The 13,696-nt window shown below is 34.4% G+C and overlaps 1 protein-coding gene across 1 annotated transcript in view; it reads right to left on the bottom strand.

The window, feature by feature from the left end:
• Window positions 1-314: 314 nt before the first annotated feature.
• The window catches only part of LOC107663526 (cullin-1), a 15,446-nt gene continuing 2,064 nt past the window's right edge, over window positions 315-13,696 (bottom strand). Inside the window, exons 2-22 of the mRNA XM_016453758.1 lie at window positions 12,263-12,557; window positions 11,979-12,156; window positions 10,200-10,367; window positions 10,054-10,104; window positions 9,878-9,968; window positions 9,602-9,765; window positions 8,108-8,270; window positions 7,880-8,010; window positions 7,679-7,786; window positions 6,740-6,846; window positions 6,613-6,661; window positions 6,396-6,527; window positions 5,293-5,410; window positions 5,127-5,203; window positions 4,918-5,049; window positions 4,172-4,264; window positions 4,033-4,080; window positions 3,532-3,614; window positions 2,354-2,459; window positions 2,060-2,173; window positions 315-982 (exon numbers count right to left, since the gene is read on the bottom strand). Of these exons, the coding sequence (XP_016309244.1) occupies window positions 902-982; window positions 2,060-2,173; window positions 2,354-2,459; window positions 3,532-3,614; window positions 4,033-4,080; window positions 4,172-4,264; window positions 4,918-5,049; window positions 5,127-5,203; window positions 5,293-5,410; window positions 6,396-6,527; window positions 6,613-6,661; window positions 6,740-6,846; window positions 7,679-7,786; window positions 7,880-8,010; window positions 8,108-8,270; window positions 9,602-9,765; window positions 9,878-9,968; window positions 10,054-10,104; window positions 10,200-10,367; window positions 11,979-12,156; window positions 12,263-12,402 (2,334 nt within the window). The 5' untranslated portion in view covers window positions 12,403-12,557 and the 3' untranslated portion in view covers window positions 315-901. The remainder of the gene's footprint in view (window positions 983-2,059; window positions 2,174-2,353; window positions 2,460-3,531; window positions 3,615-4,032; window positions 4,081-4,171; window positions 4,265-4,917; window positions 5,050-5,126; window positions 5,204-5,292; window positions 5,411-6,395; window positions 6,528-6,612; window positions 6,662-6,739; window positions 6,847-7,678; window positions 7,787-7,879; window positions 8,011-8,107; window positions 8,271-9,601; window positions 9,766-9,877; window positions 9,969-10,053; window positions 10,105-10,199; window positions 10,368-11,978; window positions 12,157-12,262; window positions 12,558-13,696) is intronic.

The following is a 13,696-nucleotide window of genomic DNA, read 5'->3' as shown; positions in this document are numbered from 1 at the left end:
TTATTATACTGTATATAGTGCCATTTTTTGTTTATTGCAGAATTTATTTATTTTTTTACAATTATGAAACTGCATGCAAACACTGCAAGCAAAATTATAACCCTCATAAAATATTATATTGAACAGTTTATATATTTATTTTGACCTCATGAGGATGGAGATCAACATATCAATGACCATTTGAAGTTTCAGGCTGTATTTTGTACCCTGTTCGTGAAAAATGGCTGATAGTGATGTCCTGAACATTGAATAATCATAACATTGTATTACTGCTCTTTGCTTCACGCATTGACTCCACAGCATCAGAAATACATACAGAAACGTTTCATTCTTTTATTTAACACTCATTTAAAAAAAGTGAACCACACTATACAAATGGTTTTCTGGTAGCAGGTAACAATGCAGACAACATGTCTACAAACCTGTCCAACTCACTCGTTCTTGGGACGTGCAGCTAAAATTGCACCTTTTTCCGAAATTATTTCCTTTCTTCTCTTAAATCATTTCTGAAGCCCCTCATTGCTAAGATTTCAATGCATCTTTGTTAATTTTTTTCTTCATTTAAATGCTGATAGGCAATAACATGCTTAATGTGTAGGATTTATTTCTGATTGGGTTTTTAAAACCGGCAATGTATTTATTTTGCGAGATTAAAGCTCGAGGTCTCTGTTTGTATGTACATTTCCAATGCGGTCTGTCCGTATGCAGGGCAGCAGTAAAGTCCGTCTCTTGCACAAACACATTCACTGACGCACACACTCTCCTCTTCTTGCTTTTTAAACTCAACACAGGCCGAAACATCAAGAGGAATGATATTTATTACCCAAGAGACAACTTAAAAAAAAAAAAAAGTGAGAGTGAGAGAGACAGACAGTAAAGACGTGGAGGAGTGAAGAAATGTTTAGGCTAAGTAGCTGTAGGTGTCCTTCTCTCCATCCACCCGCTCCAGATATTCCTTCTCTATGAGGATGTCAATGCACTTCTGCAAAACATAACACAACCCCAAGTACATACGAGCGCTATACTGTGCTTCTGTGCTGATTAGAAAAGGGTTTCTGCAGGTTTTATGATGATAAATTTAAGACCATGTAAAGAAAAACACAATACGACAACATGGTCTCTAAATGTAAATGTTTAGGTTTTTTAGTTTAAAAATACAACTTTCCCACCATAACTTTTACTGCACCTGCAGAAAAGTGATGTTCTTCCTCAGTATTTTTGCCTTGTTTTCCAGTAAAATTGATTCTTAAATTAAAATATATATTCTTTGAAAAGCAATAAAAAGTCTTGTTTTCTGAGAAAATGTTTGATTAAAACAATGGGCTCAGAAAAATCAACCTAATTTAAAGAAACGCTTTCATACCCCATTTCATTTAAATTGTATTGGAAAACAAAAATACTGAGGAAGATTTTCATTTTTTGTAGTGAATTTTAATGCCATGACTTTATAAACTTAAAGGGTTACTCCACCCCAATATGAAAATTTTGTCATTAATCACTTACCCCCATGTTGTTCCAAACCCGTAAAAGCTTTGTTCGTCTTCGGAACACAATTTAAGATATTTTGGATGAAAACCGGGAGGCTTGTGTCTGTCCCATTGACTGCCAAGTAAATTACACTGTCAAGGCCCAGAAAAGTATGAAAGACGTTGTCAAAATAGTCCATCTGCCATCAGTGGTTCAATCTGAATTTCATGAAGCGACGACAATACTTTTTGTATGCAAAGAAAACAAAAATAACGACTTTATTCAACAATTCGTCTCCTCCGCGTCACCGTAGCACCATTGTGGAGAGTATCTACTGTACGCAAACTGCATATGCTCCTTGTGTTCCGAAGACGAACTAAGCTTTTACGGGTTTGGAACGACATGGGGGTGAGTGATAAATGACAAAATTTTCATTTTGGGGTGGAGTATCCCTTTAAGCCTTTCTGCTCCAATTTAAAACCTTTTTAAGGCCTTCATTTGAAGAAGGGCGAATGAAGACCTTTTTGAGATCCACAGAAACCCTGTAAAAACTCCGTAACCAGATTAGATTTGTAGAACAGGAATAACTGACCTTGATGACGGGGACTCTGGGTTTGAACCGGGATGAGAGCTGGTTCAGAACCTCGGCCAGAAGCTGCTGATGCTTCAGAACCTTCCTCATCTTCATGATTCTCACTATGGCCGCCTGCACAAAGAGGAACACATCTAAACTTAGTATGCTATTCGAACACACCTCGCCTCATAAAATATATTCATACTGAAAACAGTTGTTAAATTGCAAAAATGTTACAATATTACTGTTTTTACTGTATTTTTAATCAAATAAATGCAGGCTTGGTTGGCATAAGAGACTTGGACATGAAACCTGAATCAGGAGTTTCCTGTCCTCTTCAATGTTTTTATGGGTTGTTTCCTGTTCCTGTTTCTGCTCCGTCTTCATTGGCACGTTAATGTTCACTCTTAGTTTTTTACTGGGGAGAAAACAGTGCAGCCATGAATATTCACAAATTCGTTTACTCTGCTGCATTCTAAAGCACTAAATGTGAAACATTAAATATAGATTCATAACTGTCTGCAAGATGAGCTACACTTAGATGTAGGGATGTAACGATTAATCGCGAGCCGGTTGAAAATCGATTCAAATATGTGACGATTCAAATCGGTTGAGATGCTAAACAAATCGCGATTCAATTAGGGGTAGGAGTTTATATGAATGCATGTCTGAGGGGAACTTACTGTCTTTAGAAAAGTATAGATAGTATTTTTTCTTTTCATCTTGCTTCTGTATAATGCATATTAAAGTTCATAAGTGCAGCGCTGCTTTGTTTACAGCGGAAACCAAGGAAACGCTTTAAGCGCCACCTGCTGGCAGAGAGTGAATCTGCATCTCATTCAGCTCGTCTGCTGTTTCGGTTTCATCCAGATATTTTTTTATGTATAGTTTCACAAAACTGAAGTCAAATCATTCTGTTTTTGCTTCACATTTCAAAATTATACAATGTAATTTAGATTAGAAATTGCTCATGTTGCATGTATGCAGCGTCTTTGTTTGGATCATGATTAAAATGCAGTGGTTGCCTCTCATTTTAAATGGAAAGAGCACAGACAAAGCCTTAGTTTGTTTATATGAAGAGATTTATTTTATTTGTGTTACTTATTTATTTGATTTGGGGCTTGTTTTAAAATTTCAATTTAGTTTTGTTATTTACATTTACATTATATTTAAATTTTATTTAGCAGATGCTTTTATCCAAAGCGACTTACAAATGAGGACAATAGAAGCAATCAAAACCAACAAAACAGCAATAATATACAAGTGCTATATTAGTATATTATTATAGTGTTATATATTTCAATTTCACTAAGACACGTGCAGCATTTTGTCCAAGCAATAATAAAAGGACACATTTAATTTATAATTTGTCTTAAATCTCATTTTGTTAAAAATATGTTAAAAATAATCGTGAATCGAATCGTGAAATCAAAATCGTGAATCGAATCATGAGTTGAGTGAATCATTACATCTCTACTCAGATTACCTACTTTTTATAGCCCAGGAAGAGTTTTATGAGGGTGTCGGGTTTGAATTCCACTTCATCCACGTTTGCGTTCTCATCCTCTAGAACCTGCATAGACACACACTGATTACAACTGAAAACAACTGCAAATACACAATTACATTTAATATCCGTCTATGTTGAGGAGTCAACATGAAATGGCATTCACAACCCATGTCTGTAAATTGAGGATTTTCAGAGAAAACAAATGTAAGGATGTCTTTCCATTGGAAAGTCTAAAGAAAATTAACCGTATATGAATAGTGGGCATTCCATAGCAAAATAGAGAATGAGTGGATTAAGGAGGATTACCCAAATAACACCTAAATAGCTGTTTGGCTATTGGTTAACTCTATTTATGGCCTCGATGACAGCAGTGGAAAGGGAAAGATGTTTCAGAGGTCAAGTAATTATTTGTAATACATGTTGACTTTGCAGGAATCTTTTTTTTTTTTTTTTTAATAAAGATAATAAAAAAATCACTCACCAGCAGCTTGGATTTCAATAATATTTGCAAAACCTGCACCAATATGTCCTAAAATACATTAAAAAGCTCTGTTAGCGTGCAAAAATCCACATTTGGCTGACATCTGGATCTTGTAGAGGGTCCTCTTTTGTTTCCTTACGATTTTGATCTGTGTGCTGTCTGTCAGCTGCTGGACTGTATAAACGTCTTCTGTGTTATACTGCAGCAGAATGGCCATCTGAAACGTAGATGCCTGTATGGACACACACAACCAGCCTGATGAATATTCATGCACTATTAATGCACTAATTATCCTAACAATTAGATTATATCAATGCAATTAATAACTCTGTTAGTGCATATTTAGCAAATTTACTGTACCGTTCAAAAGTTTGCAGTCAGTAAGATTTCGTTTCTGAAAGAAACTAATACTTTTATTCAGCAAGGATGCATTAAATTGATCAAAAGTGACAGTAAAGACATGTATAACGTTATAAAAGATAGCTATTTAAAATAAATACTATTCTTTGGAACTTTCTATTTATCAAAGGATCCTGAAAAAACGCATCACTGTTTCCACAAAAATATGACGCAGCACATCAACATTGATAATAATAATAAATGTTTCTTGAGCTGCAAACTAGCATATAAGAATGATTTCTGAAGGATCATGTGACACTGAAGACTGGAGTAATGATGCTGAAAATTCAGCTTTGAATCAAAGGAATAAATTACATTTTAAAACATTTAAGTAGAAAACGGCAGTTTTAAATTTGTAATAATATTTCACAATTTTACTCTTTTTACTGTACTTTTGAATCAAATAAATGCAGCCTTGATGAGCAGAAGAGATTTCTTTGAAATGTTATTGTTTGAAGAATTCAAGTCACACATAACTTGTCATACCTGTAAGGTGTAGCGGTTTTTGAAGCAGTTGGTGACCAGTTCTCCTTTGGACAGATGGTAAAGCCAGGTGAGCTTTCGGCCACTGTGTCTGCTGGCATAGAAGGCTGTGAACCTTTGGTAGCTCCTCTCCAACTGCGTCGGAAGAGACCGATTTACAAAAACCTCGGAAAGAACAAGAAATTTACATACAGGCATATTTGTTTTATTACCTCAGACGGCAGAGCAAAAGTGCAGGACTGCTGGAAGGGCCATGAACCCGAGCTCAACACCTGGATGCTGAAGTCCACTAGGAAACAACACAACATTTATATAGGACTTCAAGCACAAACGACAGTATTTCTCAGCGCAGCAGAGAAGAGAGAAGCTCATTCTTACGGTCTAAAGGCTCAGAGTTTGTGAGGTGCTTCTTGAACTGTTCGTTGAGGTCTTTGCTGACTCCAATGTCCTGGAACATGCGCTGGAGTTTTGATGTGTATTCAAAGCCACACGCTTGCTAAAAATGACAAACCAAACCAGTGTTAGACACAAACACTGATGATGGCATATGCAATGAACAAACACAAGAACACCACAAGGGTTGGGTGGTATAGAAAAATTGAATAAAAAAATGTGTTTTTTTTTCTTTCTGAAATGTCTTTGGATAGCATTAACAACATCAAGGTTATGGGTTTAATTCCCAGAGAATGCATGAACTGATAAAATGTATACTTTGATTGCAATATTGTCACTTTGGATGAGCGCTTTTAAGTAAAACTAAAAAACGATTACAAATTGTTTTTGTTAATCAAATAATAATAATTACATATTAAAAAAACAAACAAAAACACACAAAAAAAATCTGAAATGTTGCCTTGGCAACTAAATGAAATAAAGTACTACAATTACTAAAACTGAAGTAATAATAAATTAAATCTAAAACTAAATCATTTTTAAAATCTAATAAAGGTGACAAAAGCACTAAATTACTAAAACTTAAATTAAAACAGAAAATATAAAAATAAATGCTAATTTAAAATACTAGTAAATATTATAATAGTATATAAATAGCATTAAAATAACACTGAAGGCATCTGCCAAATACATTAATAAAAATGTAAATTTGTGAGTGATTTGATAGAGAAACTATGACATTACAATAAAGAAATCTAGTTTAAATAAATAATCAAGACTTGTTTTTCATACAAATTTTCACTAAATGAACAAGAATGAATGAAAAATATAAATCATGTAAATGCAGCACATGGACTTAAGTGAACATTTCTGATCACACTTGAATTGTTGAATCAGACAATGAACTGATTCACAGAAATGATTCCAACTCTATTTGCATTTTTGCTACTGAAGTTTAAAATCAGAGATGCTATAAATCAAAGAACAAAATTACAACATCACATCGAGTGCTCATTTTAAAAACTGTAAGCTTTATGGATCATTTTAACATGTTTATATTTTCATAATCTGTAGATGAACTGTTGCACCTTTAGTTTGGAGATCATGCTGGCCTCTGCGTCGTCGCTGGCGCTGTTCTGATGGACCAGACGCTTGGCCAGCATCTTCGCATAGAACTTCTGGAACACGTCCTTGTCCTCAATATACTTGAACACCACCATCTACAAAAAGGGAACAAAAGATCAATACAAAGACAAAACAGAGGCATTATGTTAAATCTTGCAATCAGATTTTGTAAAAACACACCACTTGATTCAGAGTGTCTTCAAGTTCCGCCTCCTCTGGGTTTTTGGAGCTGAAATATCAGACAGAGGTTCGATTAGATTCAGCACTGGGATTTAATAACACATTTACAGTGTGTCTAAACACACACCTCTTCTTGAGCAGAGAGTCGCAGTATCTGGCCAGCAGTTCAGGAGATTTGCTGGAGGACTGAACCATCTTAGTAACAGCATTATTATTGATGAAGCGCCCACAAGCCTGAACACAGAGAAAACGCGTCTGAATACTTTCAATATCTAAAAGCAAGACCTAAAGACAGGATTCATTTCTATAAGCAAAATTTTCATTTATTATTCCTTTAAGATAAAATATGACCAGACATGAAAAAAACCCAACTATATTGTCCTTCAGAAAAGCTGATCATGTCACCCAAAGGTGTGAAAAAATAGTAAAAAAAAACAATTATATCATTATAGTTTTTGAATTAGATTTTATTTTTTGATTTTAAGTTTACGCAAAAATTTTAGTTAAAGTTTAAGTAATTTCTTTGTTTTTGTCTTTTTAAAATACTATCCAAACAAGTGTTTTTTATTTATTAATCTTAGTTTATTTTAGCCCTTCAAACTGAACTACTGTTATTTTAATATCACCGAGATACTATTAATATTTTGATTCAGTTTTTATTTTTACATTTTCTGTTTGGTTAAAAGTTTAGTGATTCTACTGTGTTTTTGTCATCATTAGTTTTTTTGGTTTTTCATATGTCTATATAGTTCTTTATTATTTGTTATTATTTTTAGTTATTTTAGTACATCAAGTGAAACTAAATTAAAATGAGAAATGCTGCTTTGGCAACTAGCTGAAATAAATAAATAATTTCAGTTCATGTTTATTTCAGATAACAAATATGTTTTTTATTTATGTTTTATATAATAATAACCCTAGTCTAAAAAGCAGTTTGTGAGACAACAGGCATCAGGATACCAGCCCACAGACGTACAAGAACTTGACAGGTTAAATCAAGTTCAACAGGTAAAATTACTACAACTAATTCAATCTTGACTAAACAGAACTGAAAAGATGGTCATACCTTGTCAAGAGCAGCCACAAAACCAGCATCATTGTTGAACGCTGACATCACCAGGGCATTGTACTTCTTGTGGACGTCCAGAATTGTCTGGACATACATTTTGGGGTCCTACAAGAATTCATAGCGGTTAAAACATGTGCTGTCAGAAAGATCAGATCTAAAGCATGATGATCTTGACAGCATGATGTACAACAGACTCACATTGAGAGCAGACTCCCCACATTTCTCGATGGCTGCCAAGCCTTGATTAAAAATGTGCGTTTCCAGAAGTTTCTTTAGTTCTCCCAATCCGTCTGTGATCCGTGACACAAGATTGTACATGCGGCCAAGATCTACATAGAGAGAAAAGAATAAATTATAGTTGAGAATTTCAATCTGAAGGACTCATGTACAGATGAACAGACATTGAGTTTTCACTGTGGTTCACACCTTCATTCTTGTCTGCGTCCAGAAGGTTCTGGAACTCTGTGTGGAAGATCTCCAGGTGCTTCTCGATGAGAACCTGCTCACACTTCCTGGCCAGCTCATCCTGTGTGCTCTCATGAAGGTAAACCTGCACTCTCCTCTGCTCCTCCAGCAAACGAGCCTCAGCCTGCAAAACACACACACACACACACACACACACACACAGCTCAACCCTACAACTTCACACTCGGATGGGGTGATACAGGTAAATAAAATCATAAATTCTAAAATAAAAGTTTCAGACTTTTCATGATGTTTGACATACACCACCATTCAAAAGTTTAGGTTTGATAAGATTTGTTTTTAGATTTCTGAACGTCTCTTATGCTCACCAAGGCTGTATTTATTTGATCAAACATACAGTAAAAACAGCAATATTGTGAAATATTATTACAATTTAAAATAACTGCTTTCTATTTTAATATATTTAAAAATGTCATTTATGCAAAGCGGAATTTTCAGCATAATTACTCCAGTCTTCAGTGTCACATGATCCTTCAGAAATCATTCTAGTATGCTGATTTGCTAGTCAAAAAATAATTTCTTATTATTATCAATGTTGAAAGGAATTGTGCTGCTCCATATTTTTTTGTCGAAACCATGATAATTTTTTCAGGATTCTTTGATAAGTAGAGAGTTCAAAAGAACAGCATTTAGTTGAAAATTATTTTGTAACATTATAAATGTCACTTTTGATTAATTTAATTCATCCCTGATGAATAAAAGCATTAATTACTTCAAAAAAAAAAAAAAAAACTGACTTGACCCCAAACTTTTTAACAGTAGTGTATATCCGACATACATGTATTTATTAAAAACCTATTATTATTATTATTATATATTTACTTATTTATTTTACAATCAAACCAACAATCATTTGGACCAAACAGACATTAAAGGCAAGCAGATATAAAATATAGTAAAAATCTTGATGATTTCTTTAAAAATTATCTTGATGTTTATTCTGCCTCTTTGCAAACGAAATGAGCACAATGAAGAATTATATTTGTTGAATAACATACAATTATATTTATGCTCTTATATCATTACAAAATACTTACCTATATAAGATTTTTACCAAAACATTATTAAGTAGAATTTATTCATTGAAATTAACTGGGCTTCCCCAAATCTATATAACCTGTATTCAGACTCTTTTGAAACATCATAAATCAAGAAATCAACAATCAATCAACCATTAAAATTAAAATCCCATAAAGCCTTCATACTCCGAAGTCAAAAGACTTGCACAATCTTTAAAAAAAAAACATTACTGGCCAAATGAAAGTGCTGTAAGATCACTGCAATATTCACAATGCTGCTAAATTTAACACAACAAAATAACTGTGAATATATTTGAGAAATCACCCAGTCCTTCTCGCCAACACCTACACATTTATTGAAGTGCACAAGCTTTGATTTACTTTTTTAAAGCATGTCCTGCTATTTTGGCCTCACCTTCTTCATGTACTCAGTGACAGGATTCTGTTGCAGGAACTCTGTGCTTTCCCTCGTGTAAAACCGTTCGGTGTCAGCCAGGAACTGAGTCTCAAAGTATTCCTTGTAGACGGACAGAGTGGGACCTTTAGCGAAGGCATCGTCCTCATTGAGACCCAACTCAACTACGAGAGATGGAGAGAAACATTTCTGAGGTACTGCACAGCTTCTAAACGCCATGTATCAGACGCAAACAAACAAGCAGTGAAATCCATCATGACGTAAACGATGCCGCACCATAGGACTGCACAACTCCACTGATGAGTCTAGTGTTGATGGTTTCTCCGTTCCTCTCCTTCTCAATCAGCTTCAATACTGCATTTGTGACCTAAGAACACAAGTACCAAAAAAGACATTTATTAGAGTTATTCTCACCTTGTCCAATATGATGCATTTCCTGTTTCCAATCTTACCTGCTTATTCAGAGGCCGAAACAAACACTCCCTCCACGTCACCAGAGCAAGCTGGAAAAACACACACACACAACAAAAAAAAGATGTACAATTGTTTATGAATTGAAATTGTGCTGTAATGCAGAAGAAAAGCAAGATACGCTTACAGAGTAGATTTCATAGATCCCTTTCCGGCCCTCGTCACACTCCCTGCGCACCCAGTGGCGGTTGAGGTAAGCACAGATCCCGTTGAGCACTTTACTGGAGAACCTGTAATCCTCCCACTGCTGTGTGTAGAACTTCAGAACGCTCTCATCCATCAGGTCCTCTCCATCCTGAGGACAACAGTCAAAAATATATATAAATAAAAATATATACAAAAATATTTGTTCACTGAGAGTTTAAATTTATCAGGTGTTCTTGAATGAAGTTGTTGTAACTGGTCCAAAGCTTGTTCACAAAGCATCTACTTAGTTGTTTTATTGAGGACACAATGTTTATGGTACTTAAGCACTACTTGTAGAGTCTCTTAGTGAATTTGTTAGCAACTTTTATTGAATAAATAAGTAATAATATAGGCTCACTTTGGTCATGAACAAATGTGCTTTGAACAAATCTGCCCAGTGAATGGTGCTGTAACTGAATCTTTTGGGCAAAATGTTGTGAATCTGATTCACTGGGTGAAACAATGGATCCTAAAGAACATTTGTTCAGAAACAAATCTAACTCTGGTGAAAAGATTTGTTACTTGTATGAACAAGACTAATAAGTCGGGATGTAACGATTAACTGCGAGCCGGTTGAAAATCTATTAAAATATGTGACGATTCAAATCGGTTGAGATGCGAAAGAGCACAGACAAAGCTTTATTTTGTTTATATGAAGAGATTTCTTTTAGTTGTGTTACTTATTTATTTGATTTGGGGCTTGTTTTAAAATTTGTATTTAGTTTTGTTATTTACATTTACATTATATTTAATTTAGCAGATGCTTTTATCCAAAGCAACTTACAAATGAGTAATTTATAATTTGTCTTAAATTTCATTTTGTTAAAAAAAATCGTGAATCGAACCGAATCGTGAAATCAAAATCGTGAATCGAATCGTGAGTTGAGTGAATCGTTACATCCCTACGAATAAGTATGGTAAACTAATACTAAAACCATTAAAAAAAAACATTGTTACTTGAATTTCAGCTACTTGCCAAGACAACTTTTCTCATTTTTATTTTGTTTAATTTGATGCATTAAAATAACTAAAACCAAAATAAAATTCATAAAAATAGACATATTAATAAGAAATGGCACAAACACACCACAAAATTGCTAAAAGTTTTAAATGCTAAAAAAAAGTAAAAAAATAAATCTAACTATTAATACAAACTATAACAACATTTCAATGTAATGTAATGAATTAATGATACTGACTACTTCTGGTGAAGTACCTTTTAATATTACAAAAGGTCTACTATAGTAAGTTTGGGGTCAATAAGATTTTTCAAGCAGACACATAAATGTATCAAAAGTGACAGTAAAAGCATTTTATATTGTTACAAAAGATTTCTATTTCGCATAAATGCTGCTCTTTTGAACTTTGAAATCATCCTGAAAAAATGTATCATGGTTTCCACAAAAAAAAAAGTTTTTTTTGCAACAGACAATAATAAATGTTTCTTGAGCAGTAAATCAGCATATTAGAATGATTTCTGAATGATTATGTGACACTGAAGACTGGAGTAATGATGCTGAAAATTCAGCTTTGCCATTACAGAACTAAATTATATTTTTAAATATATTAAAATAGTAAACAGTTATTTTAAATTGTAATAATATTTCTATTTTTACTGTATTTTCAGTCAAATAAATGCAGCCTTGGTGAGCATAAGATACTTCACTCAAAATCAATTTTTGAACAGTAGTGTCAAAACACATTTATTTTTGTAATGTACCTTCAGTAAGTTTGTAAGGTAATTCTTTAGAAATTCCTTCAATCTCTTGTAGAGTTCCAGCCCCACAAACTGAGCTCCTCCAGGTGTGGGGGTTTTCTTTGAAGGTTTGGACGAAGGGGCACCTGCACCGCGGGCCTGATTCGACTGATGCACACTAGTGCAATAATTATACACGTGCCTGAAAATCAGGACGTTAAGGACACAACAGACACTGGATGCCTTTTTGAAAGAAATTATAAATGCAACTAATGCAATTATATAAATATAAATGCAATTGAGGATACGTGTAGAGCTCCATATAGCGTGACTTGGCCATGCTCTGGCGGGTGTACACCTGCTGGATCCCCGCCCGCAGATCATCCCAGATCTGGTCCAGCCCGATCTGCTTCAGACCATGAGGGGTCTGGGTTCTGTTAGACGACATCCTCTCGGCCCTGCCGCTGCGTGTCTTGACGCTCCTCCGGATGTTTGATTGGTTCCTGTGCCTGTCACTCAAGAGCTACTCCTCCATAGGGTCAAGTGGTGAGAGAGGACAAGGAGAGGCGACCCTCAGGGAACAGCGACAGACAGGAAAGAAACCTGTGAAGAACAAGAAAGAGACAGACACAGTCTGTTGGAATCATGTAGCACTGAATACATTTGAGCAAACGAGTCTCTCGAGTGTAGTCTGCATCCAACAATGACAGAAAACTAACAGGAATCTGCTATCAGATGACGATCCTGCTGCTCTATATCAAAAAGACAGCAGCAGTAGTTTTTCCTGGGATAAACATTCCTTTTATGGAATCTACTGTTCATTATATCCTGGGGTTCCCTTCTTGTATCCATGGCAACAAATCAAGGAACAACTCTAGGAGCTCTGAGCCGCAGCCGGTGCTGTAACCAAGCAAACAAACAGCGTTCTGCCATTAGATCATGACTTACAGTGTGGGACAGCAGAAAATCCAGACTCAAATTTACAATCAGTTAATAATTACAAAACAAGACCTGAACAGCTGAACATGGTAATTATATCATACATCCACTTTAATGCAGTATGAGTTTTTGTATCACAACCATAATATATAATAGATATTATAATTATCTTATTTTATCTATAACAGATTTTGTATTATTGTATCTATATATATAAAAAACTTATCAAACTAATAAAACTGTCTATTATAGATAAAATAATTATCTTTCAAGAACAGGGAATAATTTTATGTTTTGAAAGAAATCAAAATGTTTTTGACATTATTTTATTAAGGTTGAAAACAGATTTATTTGCTTAATATTTTTTTGGAAAGTGTGATACACTGCCATCAAACGTTTTGGGCAAGTATGATTTTTTTTTTTTAAATGAAAGAAAAAAAAGAACTTTATACTTTTATTCTGCAAGGATGCATTAACTGATCAAAAGTGACAGTAAAGACATTTATAATTTCACACAAAATTTAAATAAACGCTGTTCAATGAACACTGCATTCATCAAAAAATAATGAAAAAAATGTGTATATATATTTACACGTACATAAAAATAATAGATAATTTTAAAGGGCCAACCCTCTACATTGCGAGTAAAGCACTTGCATATGCGACTAAATCTTCACTCTGGGCGACTAAATGATGTCTGATATTAGCCAATGGCTAATAAATTCTCAGATTTTACTCGCCAGTGTGTGAGTTGGAGGCTGAGTATATGATTAGCACAGATATATTTTCACTCACAGAACACT

Source organism: Sinocyclocheilus anshuiensis, unplaced genomic scaffold, assembly GCF_001515605.1.
Source record: "Sinocyclocheilus anshuiensis isolate Anshui unplaced genomic scaffold, SAMN03320099.WGS_v1.1 scaffold2181, whole genome shotgun sequence".
Taxonomy (NCBI): Eukaryota; Metazoa; Chordata; class Actinopteri; order Cypriniformes; family Cyprinidae; genus Sinocyclocheilus; species Sinocyclocheilus anshuiensis.
Note: the sequence above shows the minus strand (reverse complement) of the source record. Positions and strands in the feature narration are given on the sequence as shown.